Source organism: Heterodontus francisci, chromosome 12, assembly GCF_036365525.1.
Source record: "Heterodontus francisci isolate sHetFra1 chromosome 12, sHetFra1.hap1, whole genome shotgun sequence".
NCBI lineage: Eukaryota > Metazoa > Chordata > Chondrichthyes > Heterodontiformes > Heterodontidae > Heterodontus > Heterodontus francisci.
The window spans coordinates 49,884,982-49,903,142 of record NC_090382.1 but is presented as its reverse complement, the minus strand read 5'-3'; the positions used below and the strand labels follow the sequence as shown (position 1 = coordinate 49,903,142).

Here is an 18,161-nt window from a genome sequence, read left to right as displayed (position 1 = left end):
ATATGACATGATTATTTCAGTGCAAGTCTACTTTTTAATAAAATGAGTACTTTGAAATGAAATTCTTACTCACCTCGTTCACTTTCTGACATTACTTCAGGCCATGTGCATTTATCTACATTAGAAACGACACATATACATAAACACTCTTAGAAATAGAGAACACTGACTTATCTTTTTGCAGACAACTTTTCCACAACTCTATAGCTGCTTAAAGCTAAACTCATAAAGTAGATCAAATGGGGTTTAATGCATGGCCTTCATCAAAAGCATAAATCAAAAAAAAAGTCCAGAGAGTAATACAGAGTAAACGGATTTGTTCAGACTGCAGTCATTTAGTTGGTAATAGACATGTGTGGATTATAAATTGATATAATTGTGTGAGCGCCTTCTGAATTTATATTTCATACACCATTTGCCAATTTGGTTGTAATGCATTGGTTTCCTTCTGGTGACGGATTTCACCTGGCCTGGGTCTCTGTAATATCATTGTTATCTCATCATATTATAAAATTCTGATCTAGAAAAACAAGTGTCTCAATAACTATTATCATAATTTATTAAAGGAAGTCCAACTTGTTACATCATTTCCAATTAAAAGCATTGGCAAGGGAACTAGAAATCCATCAATAGCATTTGGTATATTAGATGTTTAGCTGTGCACGACAAGGCTGTGGCGTCATCACTGGATGGCATGAGGGCTGCAAAAACCTCAAGTGTTTTGATTAACATTATCAAAATCCTGCAGTTCTTTTTATATCTTCAAATTATTATCAGTCATCGGGGCGAATTTTACAGAGGCCCCGCCCGCCCACACTGATGTCAGGAGTCGTGGTGGTGGGAGGGGGAAATGCCTCCAGGAGAGGCCCGCCATGGACCTTGACACTGGGAAGGCCAGGCCTCATATTGCCGGCGGCGGGGTCTCGTGATGGCCCCCCTGCCACTGTAAATGTATTTAAAGTCATGAATTAAATACTTACCCACTCCTGCCGTTGGTCCCAGTGCCATATTGGTGGCAGCAGCTGGCACTCTCGCGCCTTCAGAGACACGAGGTGGAACACTGGTGGGGAGGGGGGAGCGGGTAAGTCTTCAGGGTGGGAGTGGGGGAAGCAGGGTCAATGTTTTTGATTGGTCTAGCAGGTGGTGGGAAGGGATAAAGTTCATAGTTTGGGGGGGAAGGTCAGGAGCACACAGTAAGTTTTTTTGTAGGGGGAGAGGGCAAGTAATTAATTTGACGGCCATTGAGGGGGGTGGTGGGAGAGGGTCAGGATAACTTTATTTAATTTTTTACACTCATGTGTCTTTAAAAATTTTAATTAAATTGAAGGGCTGGAAGCCCTTTAAAAATGGCACCGCCGCCTGCACAGTGGCACCTGACGCCATTTCCAGGATCACACCACATGCACCCATCACATCATGGGGGGTAGGGGGGGAGCAGTCTGCCCTGGCCATGTAAATGAGCCGCAGTTTTTAATATTGCAGCGGCTGCACGGAGTAAAGCCCGTATGTGCGGGCCACCATTTTTTATGGCGGCAGCAACATAAAATTCAGCCCATCCTTTTTTGTAATCTACAACTAATTAACAAAATGCTGAGCTACTGTTCTTTTCCATTATGTATAGGGTCTGTCATTTTGATGGCCCCTTCATGCAATTAAAAATAATTCTTCTAGCAAGCATTTTGGTGAAACTCCAGGAAAAGGTGCATCACAAGACAAGATGTTGATTATTTTTACATATATTCACCAATCACATGTTATTCGTTTCCTGGCATGAAAACATAAACAATAACTGTCAATACTTGCCTGCAATGTGAGAACAGACATAATTATTAATAATTGGCATTAAGTTATTAAATCCAGCTGACAATCTTTATAACCATTGTGACAAGTTTCTTTTGCAGCAATCATATGGTCTCTTCAGTGAGTTCTGAACAATGCTATCAGCATGAGAAGTCAGGTATCTGGAACTGAATTTGAAGGCATTGTCAGAGGCCTCAAAACAGGACATCTGACCTCTCTCAGAGTTCAGAAGCTGCATGGTGTTGAAAGAAATAAATCACGATATTGCGTGACCCTCTGAGGCGGATTCAGAGGCAGGGGGGACATGGAGTATCGCGACAGGTTGCAGGAATGAGGGGGCGGAGGCCCTTCACCGCCCCATCGCCAAACAATCCTCCCGGGGGCGGGATAGGCCAACGACGGCCTTCCCATCCAGAGGCCAATTGAGGCCTTTAAGCGGCCTATTACGGGCCTCTTCTCGTCGCCACTGGGATTTTACAAGCGGTGGGGGGGGGGGGGGGGGGTGTGGTGCATCCGCCACGCAGGGAGGATGTCTTGTAACATGAGGTACCCTCCCTGCGGGCTTGAGGGGAGCTCCCTCCTCCATGGGCAATTTGTAGCCCACGGAGGACCCCTACTGGGAACCACTTTATCCCATGGGGCCCTCTCCCGCTGGACTGCACGACCACTCCCAGCCCCCTCACTGGTGCCTTCTGGACTGGCCCCAGTCACCCTGCCTCACCTACCTCTGGTCCGGTGTTCTAGCACTGGGCCTGGATCTAAGGCCTTTGCAGTACCGGAAGTGGCCACAACTCCCAGTGGTGCTGCCAATATTGCTGAGCTGCTGGGCCTCTGATTGGCCAGAAGCTTTAGGAGGTGGTATTCCTGTCTTTAAAGGGACGAGGATCCCAGCTCATGAAGGTTAGAAGTTAAAAGACCAGAGGATCGCTCCATGGGGGTGCGAAAAGGCCAAGGTGGGCTTGAGTACAAAATCCAGTCCACAGAGTGCAGAACACAATGTAACCAAAATTCCATTTGGGCTGCAATGCCAGATATGTGGTACAGCAGGCTCCAAGTCCACTGATATAAGACATCACAGACCATGTACAGAATCACAGGGATGGGATTGGATACATATTAGGGGCAATTGCAAATGGAAACAACAAACTTTACACCACTGGTAGCTTATTACACCATTCATAATAGGAACTCAAGCTATTATAAGAAATGTACCTGCCCCTCTTTATACCTGTGTGGGCATTAGACCTTTGAAACAAGGAGGCTGATGTTCAGAATATCAACTGTTAGTGAGGAACTTCGTCTCCCAGCTGTGCATATTGGGAAACACAATCAATACACCTGTGATTACAGAATGTAATTGGCCAGCAGGAAAGACACATCATTGTATATTTAGAAAATTAGCCTTAAGGTGTTAACTAATAGAATGTTACTCCAGAGTGCTGTACAACAGAATGGCAAGTCACTTCTGCCAGTCCTCCACACAATAGGTTTCAAGCTATCTGGCGGAGGCGCTCATTCGGTATGGTTCAGTTGTCTCCATGGAAACTCATCTCTCAAGTATCGGATTGGGTTTAGCTGTTATGCCCTCCCAGTCATATAGCATGATAATACTCAACTGTCACAGCTCACACATGAATAACATCCAACACGTTCTGCAATAAAGCCAGCACCTGTGGGATCATACCCCAGTGAAAATCATCACGTTCAGGAGAGGAGAAGAAAAAATTGGAGGATGAAAAAGCAGAAAATTAGCCATAAAAAAAATGTAATGTCAGTGAAAACACACCTAAACGATAAACAGTGCTGATGTCAGTTTGAGAGAGCCTGTTCAGGAGATTGATACAATGCTGTTCATCAGGTTTTTTGAGCATGGTCAAAGATGATTTTTCTTCATCACTTAAGAACAGGAGATGGGTTTCTCTGTAAATTAAAAGTTAGATTTTCACTGCATTTGAAGTTCATGGACATCCATATCTCAGTTTCAACAAAGGAATAAGCACCAAACTGTCCAACAAGTTAAAACAAGATAAAAACTGGCATTTATACTCTGAGTAAATGTTATCTCTGGATGGAAAATCATGACATGCAGCTTAACTCCCCATGTATGCTCCTGGCATTTGAAGCGCTGCACCAGGAGTGCCAAAGATGGAAATCTACCCCACCCTAGCACTTTAAAGTGCTTCACATACCATTACTTTGGAATACAAAGTAATGTTTTAAGTGTCTCCCAGGAAACAGGGCAGTACTGAATTTAAAATTGAGGTTGTAGACTTAACACCCCATTCTTGCTCCACTGCCATTTTAACTAGTGTCTTCCACTGGGTGGTCCAATGGCTGCCTAAATCAGATGGGAACCTCATTAATCTATGCAAATTGAGATGACATATGTCGGACACCAGCACAATTTTAATGGCCTACTAGGTGGAGCAGGAGTCATGGATGCCCTGTTCAGCAAAGCCTGATGGCAAAAGGAAGAGACCCCCAAAAATAAATGTTAATACTATTTTTCTGGGTCCTGAAAAAGAGGTGTTCCTCCAGGTTCCAAAAGTTGGCTGCTGCTTCTCCCTTCATTCCAATGATAATGACTCCCTCTCTGCCTCACTGCTGACTAGGATATTATACCAGTCTGGAACCAGGAATCTGCAGTGGGAAACCCATTTGGAATTAATGAGGCCTAGTCCTTATGATGACTGGGCACTCCCACTCAAAGGATCTAGCAATCAACCTGCCCTCTCTTCCGGTCAGCCACCCAACAGTTAAACTCTACCCGAAGATATCTGTAGTTATGTAGCTGGCAGATATCTGTCATGCACAGAGTGTCATCAGACATGCAGTACGGCTTTATAGTGTACATTCTACTTAGGAAAAAAGGGAGAATCCATTCAAAAAAGACTTGCATTTATTCAGTCCAAAGCCCAATCCTTCCACAGTCCAGGTAGCATTTACACTAATGTGAATTCCCCAAACTCCATTTAATCTCCTAAAGAAAAGTTCAGGTAAGTTTCTCAATATACCAACCTTTCCCAAATTTAAATCAAGCAAGACTCGAGACTATCTAACCTCACATCCTAGACTTTTCATCTTTAGCTAGCTGCATTCCTTAACAACTTTCCAAGGTCCCAGGAGCTTAAGACCAAAAATGTTTTTCACAACATTCAATGAACTTTATCTGCACTTCTTTGTGTAACCCTCTGCTATTTCTCTCAGTGCTTATTAGCATATCATTAATTTCTTTACTTTGGAGTCTGCTACACATTTTGGAAAAGGGAACCAGTATTAAACGTAGCATAATATGAATACTTAAAATTGTTTGTCACCTTTTTAAGAATCTGCTGGTAAGCATTTAGATTTAGAAGTTACATTAAAGAAAACTCTTTCTTAAAACACCCAGTTTTTGATGGACAATACCCTTCAGCAGACATGTAGGCGACTTCGGTGAAACAAATTGTTGATGTACTACATGCTGCAGCATGGAGAGTGTAGCAGAAGCATTAGTGATCAGAGCTTGTACCATCGGAGGGAGCTGCCAAGCAGTGATGAGGTGCTTCCTCAAAGTGACAAATGGAAAATAAGAGGGCTGCCAATGAACCAATCATTCAATAGCAATGTGGTGAGTCCAAGAACCAAGCCACCTGCCTGATGTCTCAAATAAGAAACTGTCTGTTGTGCAGGATAGAAAACAAAAAGGGAGAAATAACATTGAAAACTGAGAAAAATTTACTAGTGGAAATTTAAAAGCTCATATGTACAAATGGACCAATTATAGGGAAGCACAAGACATGGGGCAGCTTCACCCATGTACTGGATCATGTGTATTGGAAAACTGTGAGCATGATGCTCATGATCTCCTGACCTATACATTCAGGAGGCATGGGATATGTGCTCATAAAAGCAGCCCTATAAACAGAACTCTACTATTGAAACAATGAATTGTGGTTGATTGAGTGACATTTTAATTAATTTTAAATCCTTTACTCACAGTGATTTGAATTGGTCAGGCTGCACATGCCTTATTTGGACAAACCCAGTTTCTCCAGTAGATAAAGACTTTCCCAAAAACCACTGGAGGTTAGAAAGAAGGAAGCCAATTATCTGAATCTTTTCTCCTTCATTGAACTGCAATTCATCCACTTCACCCTCTTTGTAATCCATAGTTGCAACACAGATACCAGTACCTAAAAGGCAGAAATTACTTGTAAGTGAAAAGTTTCATGAAGTATAGTGGAACCTCTCCTGGTCATCCCATTTTAAATGTCAACAAGAAATGCTGCAGCCACTCAGCAGGTCTGGCAGCATCTATGGAAAGAGAAGCAGAGTTAACGTTTTGGGTCAGTGACCCTTCTTTGGAACTACTAGTTCCGAAGAAGGGTCACTGACCCGAAACGTTAACTCTGCTTCTCTTTCCACAGATGCTGCCAGACCTGCTGAGTAGTTCCAGCATTTCTTGTTTTTATTTCAGATTTCCAGCATCCGCAGTATTTTGCTTCCATTTTAAATATCACCTGGCTTAAAAATGTATAGTCTCCCTGAACATGTTTCTTCATTGTTACAGAAACACATAATGGAGACCATGCTAAAATGCATAATTGTGTAATTTGCAAGTCTGCAAGTTCCTCTCTCTTCCCAAATGAAGAAGATTGCCACATGTTTCCTCCTGAAGGCAATGCTTCTTTAAAGAGCCAACTATTCTGTCTAATTAAAAAAAAACACACTTGGCTTTAGTAACTATCTTTTAACTAAATACAGAGGGGGTGACATTCCATGGGATGCCTTTGCCCATATACAATACCTTCGATGGGAGAGGCATACAAACCCCAGGAAAATGACAGAATATGAATGAAATGACAATGAAAACCATGAAACAATGAACTTTAGTAAGTTAATGGCCAACAAACAATTTAGGAATAGGACTTTGTTAAAATCCCTACAACACATTTTCATTAGGACCTAATGTTTAGCCTCCCCCCAATGATGCCATTATCATATACAGCTGACAGTAGAATCAGAAATTCGAATTAGTAGCAGTGGTTATGTGTACCTGATATCATTGGATAATTCTAACCTAATTCACCCATCAGACGGATTAAGTTAAATTGCCTCTATTGTTTCAAATGCAGATGGGATGGGATGGGATGGGATGGGATGGGGTGGTGGGAGGTTAAGTCTGCTTGCACACAGTGAGGGTCTTAGCTAAAATGAGTTTGGATACTCTGAAACCAATAGATATAAAGCCATTGGGACAATTTCAACCTGAGGCATGATTCATGTGGGTGTGGAGTTGGTGGGGTGTGAGGGCCAAAGTGGACTTGCACCCATAATTTGGAAACAAAGTAAGGCCCAGATGATTTTAACTGGGCCTCTTTTACATGATGATTGCCCTCCTACCCGAACCTGATGAAACCCACTACCTGGTCAGCTGGGAGATTTTACGGCCTGCGAGAATGGTCGTAGCACAAGGTTAGTTGATTGCGGGGGGGTGGGAGGCTTGGCAGGAGGTGATGTCTGGGGCAGGAAAGACTCAAGGTTTCCTGGTGGGGCCTGGAAAATCACTCCTGACCCTCCTGGTCCACAAGGAAAGATCAACAAATGTAAAGAAACCTAACTTTCTAAGATTTCAATCCAGCTCCCAGCAGATTTGGCCTGATAGGAAAGGCATCACTCTCCCCTGCTTAGGCCTCAGGTAAATGTTGCAGTTAGGCCTTGATGATGTCATCACATTTACAGGCCCCCCAGTGCTTTGCGCTGTATCCTTGCCGGATGCAACTTAAAGTTGTAGTCAGCCAAATCCACTGCTTCACTATAACTGCCGTACAGCTGATTTTCATTTGCTAGGCTGGGCATTGGGAAGTAATTTAAAATCCCCCACCCCACCCCATTCATCAAATTCAGCTGAAAATTAGCAACCTCATTCTGAGAGGCAATAATGATGGCAAAAAATGGAGAATTTGGGGATAATGCACATTGTTGGGGATTTATTCTGCAACTGGCAGTACTATTAACCAATAAGCATGGAGTGCAGAAAATAGAAAAGAGTGTTCCACTCCCAAGTACCAAGATCCTAAATTTGATAAGCACACCACTAATCCTCATCTGAACCTCTCCCCGATTGATAAAATCAGAACACTGAGAATCTTTTGCAAGAATAATATAAAATTATTTTACTTACCGACTGAATGGGGGAAGTGGTGCTGTTTAGCCTCCTTACATCCACCAAAGTTTTCTGCTCTGATCTTAAGGAACCACCTGTGAATGAATCCCACTGTACTGCAATTAATCAATAACTTATAGGTTTAAAAAAAGTTATGAAGAGTAAGATTATCATAAGAGATGTTTGAAAAAAGGTTTTAGACTTTTCAAAACATGACTTTGAGCTCTGTAATGTTTATTTTGGCCTTAATTTAGAGGCTGATTTCATAATATTCCTAAGATATATATTTTCAAATTATACCAAACACTTTGACAAAACTGCATCATGTATTGCCAGGGACAGTATATGTTCTTATGAGATGAAAAAGAAAGATATATCTAACTATTTATTCAATTGGAATATTGCAGTTACATTTTGGTATCAAAACAAAAATGGATTGTAGGGGTGGATTTCTGGGGTTTCCCACTCAAATGGCACAATTTGAAGTTAGAGCAGACGAGCGGGAAAGCCCCGTGGAGCTTCACTCCCTAAATGTTTTATTCAGTCTTCGCATATTGTGAGTCAGCCAATGATTTCTGCTTGTCTTCTTATTTCCCTAAATCTATTCCATATCATCAGATTCTTAGAGAAAATCAGTTTTGCAACCTCCACATATGATATAGGGAGAAGAATCAAACTTAATGAAGTGATTAAGGAGAGGTTCCACAAATTTCCCACAAAACAGTAGAAATGGGAGAGATTATTTTCCGTACTGGTAAAATGGGTAGAGAAGAGCCTGTGGAGCAGATAACGGAATGAGGCCCTTTTCATTGGTCGAAACTGAGGTTGCTTCACATTTTAAATTGTTCCCAGTATCCTTGACCATGATGAGATCATCCTTGCAGATACTCAGATCTTCCTCTTTATTCTTCGGAATGTTGGATAAGGCTCTGGTGAAGAAGTGCCCTTGATGCAGAAATATGCAACAGTTTTAGAATGTTTTGAACAAAATAAATATGTGATGAAAATCAGAAAAGTGGCATAAACTTTTCTTTTAAATTTGTTAATTTAAACCAATTAAAATAATAAACGCAATCTTAGCAGTTTAATTTACTGCATTGCTAATTTTACCATAGTATTTGAATTAAGCACAAAGAAAAGCAACTTAACATTATTCAGATGAAATAGACCCAAAACATATAAGGTACCGAATCCTAAAATTAGTTTCAACATTTTAAACTTAAGCTTGGTATCAACAATCCATTACTTATTTTAACTAATATTTTTCCCTTTTCTTAACCTTGTTGGAGCCATGCTTATGGATCTTGGCTCTTCACCCAGCCAGAATTGATTGTACACCTGGTTCCAATGTCCCTAGGCTAATGAGGGGAATAAAATCAGCCAAGGTTTCCACTTCCGAACAATATCTAGTCACATTGCAGTGTGTGTGTGTGTGTGTGTGTGTGTGTGTGTGTGTGTGTGTGTGTGTGTGTGTGTGTGTGTGTGTGTGTGTGTGTGAGAGAGACAGTTTTGATGAGGATAGCAGTGAACTCAATTATCTGCCTCACTGTCTCAGCTATTGGGTGAGGTATTAGGAGGGTTGCTGGTGTATGTCGCACTCTATCTCAGCATGACTCATTGCCCTCTGGACAGATGGGGCTCTAACTGGAACTAAATCTCTTTCAGCAGAACCAGAAAAGTATGCTTTTCAGTCAACAAAAGTCTAGTTTTGCAGTTAACAGATGGACTGGGCCAACTGCCAGCGCAAAATAGTTATTACCACTGTTCCATTGCTGATAGTAAGCCCATTGTTAAATTGGGAATCATTTTTCTGGTGGTACTTGGGCATTTTTGTGCATTCATTGGGCAATGTAGCTATGGTGGACTTGAGGAGGGAGACAGAGGGCTGAATTTTATCAGCGCGCCGCACTCCGCGGCAGCGTGCTGTGATAGTGGCGGCCTTTCGCCTTGGAAGTGCCAACGCACAGCCCCCGCGATATTACAGGCGGGGGCTGATTTAAGTGGAAGGGGTGGAGCGGCCACCCGCAATGACGTAGAGGGGGCGGCCGGCGCATCCCCGGCAACAGCATCCGGCGCCACTACGCAGGTGCTGGCGCCATTTTTAAAGGGCTTCAAGCCCTTCAGGATATATTTAAAGGTGCCGGTGAGCTTGGAAACATTAATAAACCATTAATATAACATTGAATCCCCTATCCCACCACCCCCCCTCCTCTGGCCCACCCTCTGAGTCCTAAACGCATAAATAGACCTATCCCCCCAAAAATACACTTTTGGAAATTCTGAACTTTCCCCCCTGAACTTCAGTGTCTTTGACCCTCAACCCCTTCCTACCATCCCCACAACCAATAGGATTAGTTTACCCGCTCCCTCCTCCTCCCGCCCCACCAGTGTCTCACCTCAGAACTCCAACGGCGGTCGTAAAATCTTTGTAGGATGGCCATTGTCAGCAGGTAAGTTAATATGCGTTTTATTAATGCTCATTTCACTTTTAATGAAGGCCCCACCGCCACCGCTAACATCTGGCGGGGCCTTCTTGGCATCCTGGGTCGAGGTGGGCCGCTTCTGCTAGCATTTTACTGGCCTTCCCGCCATGACCCACGGCATCGAGAGGCTGGTAAAATTCAGCCCATTGTCTTGTTTTGCGTAGATAATTGGGGATATGGGGCTAAACCCAATATCACCACAAGCATCTGCAACGCCCAATGCCCATCAACAAGGAAGAAAACACACTAATAAGAACATATAAGGCTGGATTTTATCGGCCCCCAACATTGGGGCTCGTAACGGGTGTCGGGGGTGCCCAGAAAATACCGCCGTGAGTGGCCCCCATGGGCCTTGACGCCGGGAAGGTCCCGCCCCATTTTAGCGACCGCGGCGAGAACTCGTAGCGACCCCTGCCACTCGGCAACAGGAACTTCATTAAAATATTTAAATCTATGTAAATTAATGAATAAACACTCACGTCATCGCGATGGCTAACCCGCTGCAATATTCCAGCTGGTTGCCGGAACTCCTGCGCCTTCGGATCTCCTTTCAGAGATCTGAGGCGGAACACTGGTTGGGAGGGGGGAGCAGGTAGGTTTTCAGGGCGGGGGTGGGGGGTGAGAATGGGGAAAGGTACTGCAATTGGTGGAGGCTTTGGTGGGAAAGGGTTAAAGGTTAAAGATTCTAAAAAATGCCTCAACTGGGCTGTCGCCAGAAATATGCTAGGCACAATATTTCCCACACAGATGGTGAAGACATAGGGCTGAATTTTCAGACCCTGCAGGGGTGGTAATGGAGGCAGACAGGGCCCAAAAACACCAGCACCAGCTGCATATCGGTTTTGCAAAGCCATTCCCGATGTCGGCAACATTCACCAGGGTGGGGGGAAGGCAGGGTCGCGATCCCATCCGTTCCCCGATTAAGGAGAATTAAAAGAGTTCATTATGAGTTTGTTAAAGGATGGGGTGTTGTAATTTTCATGGGCGCATAGGGGATGTCTGGGGCAGACCAGCTGAAAGGAGGCAGAAACATCGTGGGGAGTCAGTCATGGTCACCCCAGGGAATTACCATCCCCATAAAAGGGTCAACATGCAGAGGGGGACATGGCCTTTGGAAAACAGGTGCCCTTGGTGCTGTGCAGGTGGTGGGTGACAGTCAGCACTTAGGCAGTGAAGGGAGTAGTGACCCTCCTGGCATCGCAGGGGCAGAAGAGCTTGAGGCAAGGCTGCTAAGAACAATAGGCTGGCCACCAGTTCACTAGGAAGGCTGAAGCCCGCAATGGGGCCATCGCTCTCAGATTTTGGGCCCATTGGCGATGAGCAGCAACACCCTTTGCAGGGAGGGCAGAGCTGCAAGCAGTAGGAGAGCATGGGAGAGGAAAGACAAGCGGGAAGGCAATGGAAGCCATACCCTCAACATAGGATTTACCATTGAAGACAGAGCTACCTGAGATGACCAAGACCCAGTGCCGCAGGAGACTGCGACTCTCCAGGCAGATAATCATAGACATCTGTGACCGCATCACTGAAGACCTTGCACCTTAAAGCACTGGTCACAATGCCCTGCCAGTAGCTGTCAAAGTCACTGCTGCCTTGAACTGCTTTGCTCCTAGCTCCTTTGAAGGATCAGCTGCAGACCTTAGTGGCATCTCGCAAACGACAGCACACCACTGCATCTCGCAGGTCACTGATGCCCTCTTTGCCAGAGGTGGCATTCATTTCACAACAGACGCAGCCTTGCAGGCACAGACGGCACTAGGTTTCAGTACATCACTGGATTCCCTCAGGGGCAAAGCAACATCGATTGCACCCATGTGGCCATCAAGGCACCCAATGACTGCCCACTCAAATTCATCAACAAGAAGGGCTTCCACTTACACAATTTTCAACTGGTCTGCAATAACAGCAAGAGCTTCCTCTATTGGTGTGCTCACCTTCCTTTCAGCTGCCATGATTCCTTCATCCTCCATCAGTCCAGGCTGCCTCAGATCTTCACTCCAATCCCTGAAGTGTGTGGATGGACCCTAGGGGATAAGGACATCCCTTGAAGAGATGGCTACTGATCCCTCTACAGGAGCCCCATACAGACGCACAGAGGCGATACAACCAATGCCACCTGGTCACTAGGACAACCATTGAGCAGACCATTGGGCTTCTGAAGGTGCACTACCAGTGCCTGGACCAGTCGGGTGGCACCCTCCAATACCCTGCTGAAAGGCTCTCAGTCACTGTGATTGTTTGCTGCGCCTTCCATACCATGGCCCTCCAGAGTGGTGTGCACCCTAAGGAGGTGAGGCCCTGGAAACAGATTGGTCTTCAGATGAAGAGCAGGAGCAGGTGGTGAGAGAAGAGCAGGAAGAAGAGGCGGAGGGAGAGGATGCTGCACAGAGAGGTGGCCGGGCACAGCACAGGGTGCAAAGGGCACATCAAGATGCCTTGAATGTAAAGGATCATTTGATTCAAGAGCATTTTACCTGAGTCCCTCTGACCCAGGATGTAGGGCACGATGTGAAGTCAGTCTAAGATACCTGTGCTAACACATGCATTGAAGAGGCAACCTGAAACATCAAAGGTCCTTCCACCAATGAAGGACCCATATCTTTCCAGAGTCTTCCACCTCACCATGCAAGATCCCATTATGTCTTTCACCACCTCATACCACTCTTCCTGTCACTCCAGGAGTCTTAGATATGTAGCTTAAAATGTTATCGTTTATATAGTGCAAAGAAATGAAAACAGGAGGCGGAGACAGTAAGAAGACATCTTAATGACCCACTCAGCACTCCATGCTACACGGTAGCCTCCTTGCTCAGCCACTGTATGTGGTGCTCCCCTTATGGCCTCGGAGGAGGTGGAGGCATCCTGCTCCCTCATCTTGGCTTACGGCTGAGATACATGTAGGGGTCGTCCTTGTAGTGGAGATCCCATATGGGGCATCTCCAGAATCTGCTGCACCTGCAGTTTTGTAGGTGCAGCCTCTGCCACTTGGCCTTGTTGCACAGATGGTTCTCAGTCAGAGGAGCCAAAGAAGCTGAGGACAATAAGACTTCTTTGAGGGGTGGCACCTTCATCATCCTCCAAGTCATCCTCAGCCCATGCCAGGCGCTCCGGATGCCAGGAGGAGGACACTAGCTGGGGCGCAACTGGCATCCATGCCAAAGATCTCTGCACCACCAGCGCCACTGATTGGTCCATGCTAATCAATGTGTCATGCATCCTGTGGACACCAGTGCGCAATTCCTGCATATGCTCAGAGTATTGCCACATCTGGCTCTTCAAGAGGTTGGCCACTCTCTCCATGGAGGAGTTCATGTGCTAAGAGCCCTGAGCCATTGTGGCACACATGAGTTGGATGGACTCCTCTGCCCAAGACCCCTCATTGCTTCGGGGAACTCTGACATGCGGGAACACATCTACTGCTGCTGTTCTAGGTCAAGACTCCTTTCCTATGACTCCTGAGGCCCTGCATTTGTGCCCAGATGAGCAGGGCTGTATCTGTCCTCCCACTTACGAGGGGAACTTCCCACAGTTGCCTGTGTCTTTGGCACCTCCTCCTGCACACATCATTAATTGTCATGTCTAAGTGTGTTCCGAGGACCACACTTCACTGCTGCACTGCAGTCATGTGATGTGTAACTCCACACCAATCTAGGAGAGTTCTTACTGGGCAACATGGAAGCTGAATGAAATAAACAAAGAGCTCCAGACTTTCCAAGTCTAAAGCATGATTATTTCAAGCCTATGGGAACAGGAGACATAACAGACCTTCCTCTGCTCCCTCATGGCCTTGAGCATGATATCCACAACAGCATCCGAGAACTGAGGGGCAGTCCTGCACTGGGTGCCAAACGTTCGGCTTTCCTGAGCCACCTGGTTCAACACCAGCGCTGTCCAAGGCTGTGAGAAATTCTGCACCTTTCTTCCTTCTGTTAAACAGCAGCCTCAGTAATGGCTGCCGTGGTGAGTTTAAATCAAGCCCTGATTTCATCTGACCCACCTCTGTTCTTGCCCCCGGGGCCTCTAATTGGACAGCAAGCCTATCTCCATATCAATTAAGGGGACACTCCTGTGAAAATTGTGACTCTAATCTGTTTCCCCCAGGGGCAAATTCAGGACTCAAACATTCCCGACTTCCATCTCCTGCCCCCTACGCAAAAATTCAGCACAGTCTTTGGTTACAGAAATTGAAATGCAGTGACCAATAAGCGACGCAGAATTGTTGAAGCTAATATCTTATCAATGTGTAAAAGGTAATGAAGGAAGTCAACCAGTTAAGGAATAGAATTCAAGTGCTATCCATTATGAACAGAGAGAGCTTTTAGTAGTATAGATCTTTGACATGCACCCTTCGCAAAGACCGAAAGATACATTTTTAACAGTTTTTTTTTAAGATTAGCTTCATTACTTTCTACACATGTAAATTTGTTTGTGAGATCTTTGAGGCACTGCAACTGCAAGCAGAGTTCATAAAAAAAGGAATGCACTACAGAGAGAATGGATTCCATTTGAAACATTCCTATTTAAAATGTAGAAGTTTAAGACTCCGTTGGGTGTTTATATCCCATTTACTTTACAGGTTGCTTCCAGCAGTAAGTACACTATCCATGTAAAGAAATCACTTGTGGTATTGTTGGATGCACCAACACTCCTGTTAGGAAGAGCTTTCCTAGGGTGTCTCTAGCTAGTGCGTACTACCGAAAATATAAAGAGCTGCTGCCAATGACAAAAGAGCAGGTTGAACAATTTGGGCAAGACCATGAGTAGAGTGCAGGACACCAATGCACCTTTGTCATGCTGGCCTGAAGACACCTTCCCCTCAACATCGGGAGAGGTCCCAGTTAGAAAGGCAAAGTAACTTTTCACATGTAAGATTTGCATGTTGCAATTGCTTAAACAACTGTTCATACACATACTTCATCAATGTGAAGTTGTCACTTGTTGTTGAACCTGTTTCACAGTGTAAACGGGGCATTTTTATCAGATAAGCAAACAGGTATTCAACAAAACTATTGTAAGTGGAGCATGAGGCTGCCATGTGTGCAATGGTTAAGCTCCAAGAGGCTGTTATTTCCAGTGTCGAGAATAGGCTTTGGATTGCACTTTACACGTATTACACTATTGCAATACATGTCCTTCTACAGAAATGAATTGTGGAAGGAAGTGTAGTTAAGTGTTCACATGTAATGTAGCACAGACCAGTGGGATGTAAATTGGCTTCTGGGATTTAGACACAACAAATTTGTAATCTTATCTTTGCTCAACAGAAAGTGAAAAGCAAAAGCTAAATACTTCACTACAAGGTTAAAGAGGGGGAAAATAATTAAAGTAAAGTGAGGTCAGATTTCCTGGTCAGGCTCTCTGGCAAGGAACATCATCATAAGGAGTGTTAGTCAGGAAATCACAGGCTTGTGAGTTTCTATCATGCCTCACCAGTAAGTGATCCAGTGGGGAATCAGCCCTGCAGTGCCAACCCAGGATGCTCTCACATACCATCAAGCTGTCATCTCAAAAGCAGCATCTGAAGAGCTCTAAAAGGAATGTCAGTCATCTCAATTGAAATATGGGCTCCAATATTAACTCCCCCACCCCATGACTGGCAGGAGGGTCACTATATCGCCGTTCCTTCACTGTCGCTGAGTCAAAATCCTGGAACTCCCTTCCTAACAGCACTGTGGGTATACCTACCCCAAATGGACTGCAGCGGTTCAAGAAGGCAGCTCACCACCACCTTCTCAAAGGCAATTAGGGATGGGCAATAACTGCTGACCTGGCCAGTGACGCCCACATCCCATGAATGAATAAAAAAAAGGGGGGGGTTAAAAGTTATAAAACTTGGAGCATGTCCCCAAGCCAGCCCATACACACCCCGGCCATTATATTTATGGTGGCCAGTAGCGTGCCTCATTAAAATATTTAAATCAGAGTCTGAGAGCCTCCTGGCAGCCCGGTGGGAAACAGAAGAAAAAAATTATAAGGAGGTCATGTTAAATTTGGCAGTTCCTCTGCGGCCCTGGGCTTTCCCGATTTCACCTGCACTACCGTGTTCCCCCCTCCCCTCCCTGTAAATATTGGGCCCATGAAGAATATCATTGGGTCAACTGAAAGAGAAAAAAAAGCTCCTCCAAACAAATTAATTAAAATTAAATTAAATTTTAAAATGATGTAAATTTCTGACTTTTAAACAGTAGATAAAAGGGTAAATAATCTAAATGGCATTCACAATTACTTTTCACATTATAATTTCATTATAAATATGAATAAGTTGTGCATAACTTAGCAACATTGGGCAAGGTCAATTACATATACTGAAGATCCTTACTTTTAGTCAATATATATTCATAAATCTATACCGACAATTTAACTGGCTTTGTTCATGCGATCTTAAGGCACAAATTTGTTAGAATCTGAAATAAACCAGTCCCTGGGAAACCACATCATAAGCAAAAGGAGGAAGTGACACAGTGTCCTGATGCTGATTTAAGTGGAGGAGTTAAGTTCCTCCACATCAGCAGGATGCATTTCACAGCATTCCAGAGTGGAGTGCACCATTTTCTGATCATGGGCCAGAAAAGGCAACTCAGGATCATTCAAGTCCTTTCAGCAATTTACACCACGCTTAAAGCAAAAATCATGATTCAAGTCTTTCGCCATAAAAGAAATGGCAGGCTGCCCTCTGAACTGTAAAGCCTATGTTACCCATTTAATGCTAGGTTCAGTACTTCTTGCTTCATAACCGTGCATGCAAATACTCCCTTTAGTAATCAATTAGCTCTCAAGAAAAAAAGATGTTTGTACAAATGATTTTAATTTGATTCCTACATACAGTTGATTTGATTATAAAGTCAATCTCTGGGTTAGTTTGCCCTTGTTATTATTTGGAGTCTTGCCCAAAAATAACATTGCACAATGAAGGCCATTAATGAACCTTCGGATAGCACAGTGATCTGATCAGCGCCTGGTGAAAGCTCTGGTTATTATGAAATGCAAGTTCTATTGGAATTCTACACTTTCAGGCCATCGAATTGGATTGTACCAGGCAAACTATTAATTTGCTGGGATTTTGTGATAAGTTCTAAATCAAAAGTTGTGCCAACTGCGATGTGAGAGCAAATGTTGTTTTAAGTAAAAATATTGTTAAAAGCTCCAAGTAGGCCTGTTCCATTAGGCTGAATCTAAAATAAAACTGACACCTCAAATCCTGTAGCATTGCTCCAGAATGATATCGTTTTTATAACTAAGATCTTAGAAATAATTTTTTACTTTCACCAAAGCAAAAAACTTGACTGTAAAAATTTGACTATAGTAATTAGAAAATCCTGCAATTAGATTCCTTAAACACCAAGCTTCCAACCTCAGCTGCAAGCACCTGCAATTCACTCAACAGGAACATAAATTGAAGAATCAGGTGCACGGATCTCCACCCTGATTCACCAATCTGCACTGCCTTCAAGCAAGACGTCATATCGGACATGGACTCTGGCAATTCTGAGATATTAATGTTTGGGACGGGTTGCTTGGCATTTTCTGCAAACAGGGAGAGAACTGTCTGACAGTGAAATGCCCATAGTCACTGTCACATGCTTCTTAATATTGGTTACAAAATGGTATGAAGCCTTGCTAAAGATTATGTCTTTTTATGTTATAAATATATTATTTTTATTTTATTTATTTTATTTAGAGATACAGCACTGAAACAGGCCCTTCGGCCCACCGAGTCTGTGCCGACCAAC

At 44.1% G+C, this 18,161-nt stretch overlaps 1 protein-coding gene across 8 annotated transcripts in view; it reads right to left on the bottom strand.

Moving 5' to 3' along the window:
• The window catches only part of sh3tc2 (SH3 domain and tetratricopeptide repeats 2), a 100,279-nt gene that overhangs the window by 31,156 nt on the left and 50,962 nt on the right, over window positions 1–18,161 (bottom strand). For all 8 annotated transcript variants that reach the window (XM_068043396.1, XM_068043398.1, XM_068043401.1 and 5 more), the window contains 5 exons: window positions 8,701–8,893; window positions 7,967–8,043; window positions 5,780–5,975; window positions 3,587–3,720; window positions 74–115 (listed from right to left, as the gene is read on the bottom strand). In XM_068043396.1, the coding sequence (XP_067899497.1) occupies window positions 74–115; window positions 3,587–3,720; window positions 5,780–5,975; window positions 7,967–8,043; window positions 8,701–8,893 (642 nt within the window). The remainder of the gene's footprint in view (window positions 1–73; window positions 116–3,586; window positions 3,721–5,779; window positions 5,976–7,966; window positions 8,044–8,700; window positions 8,894–18,161) is intronic.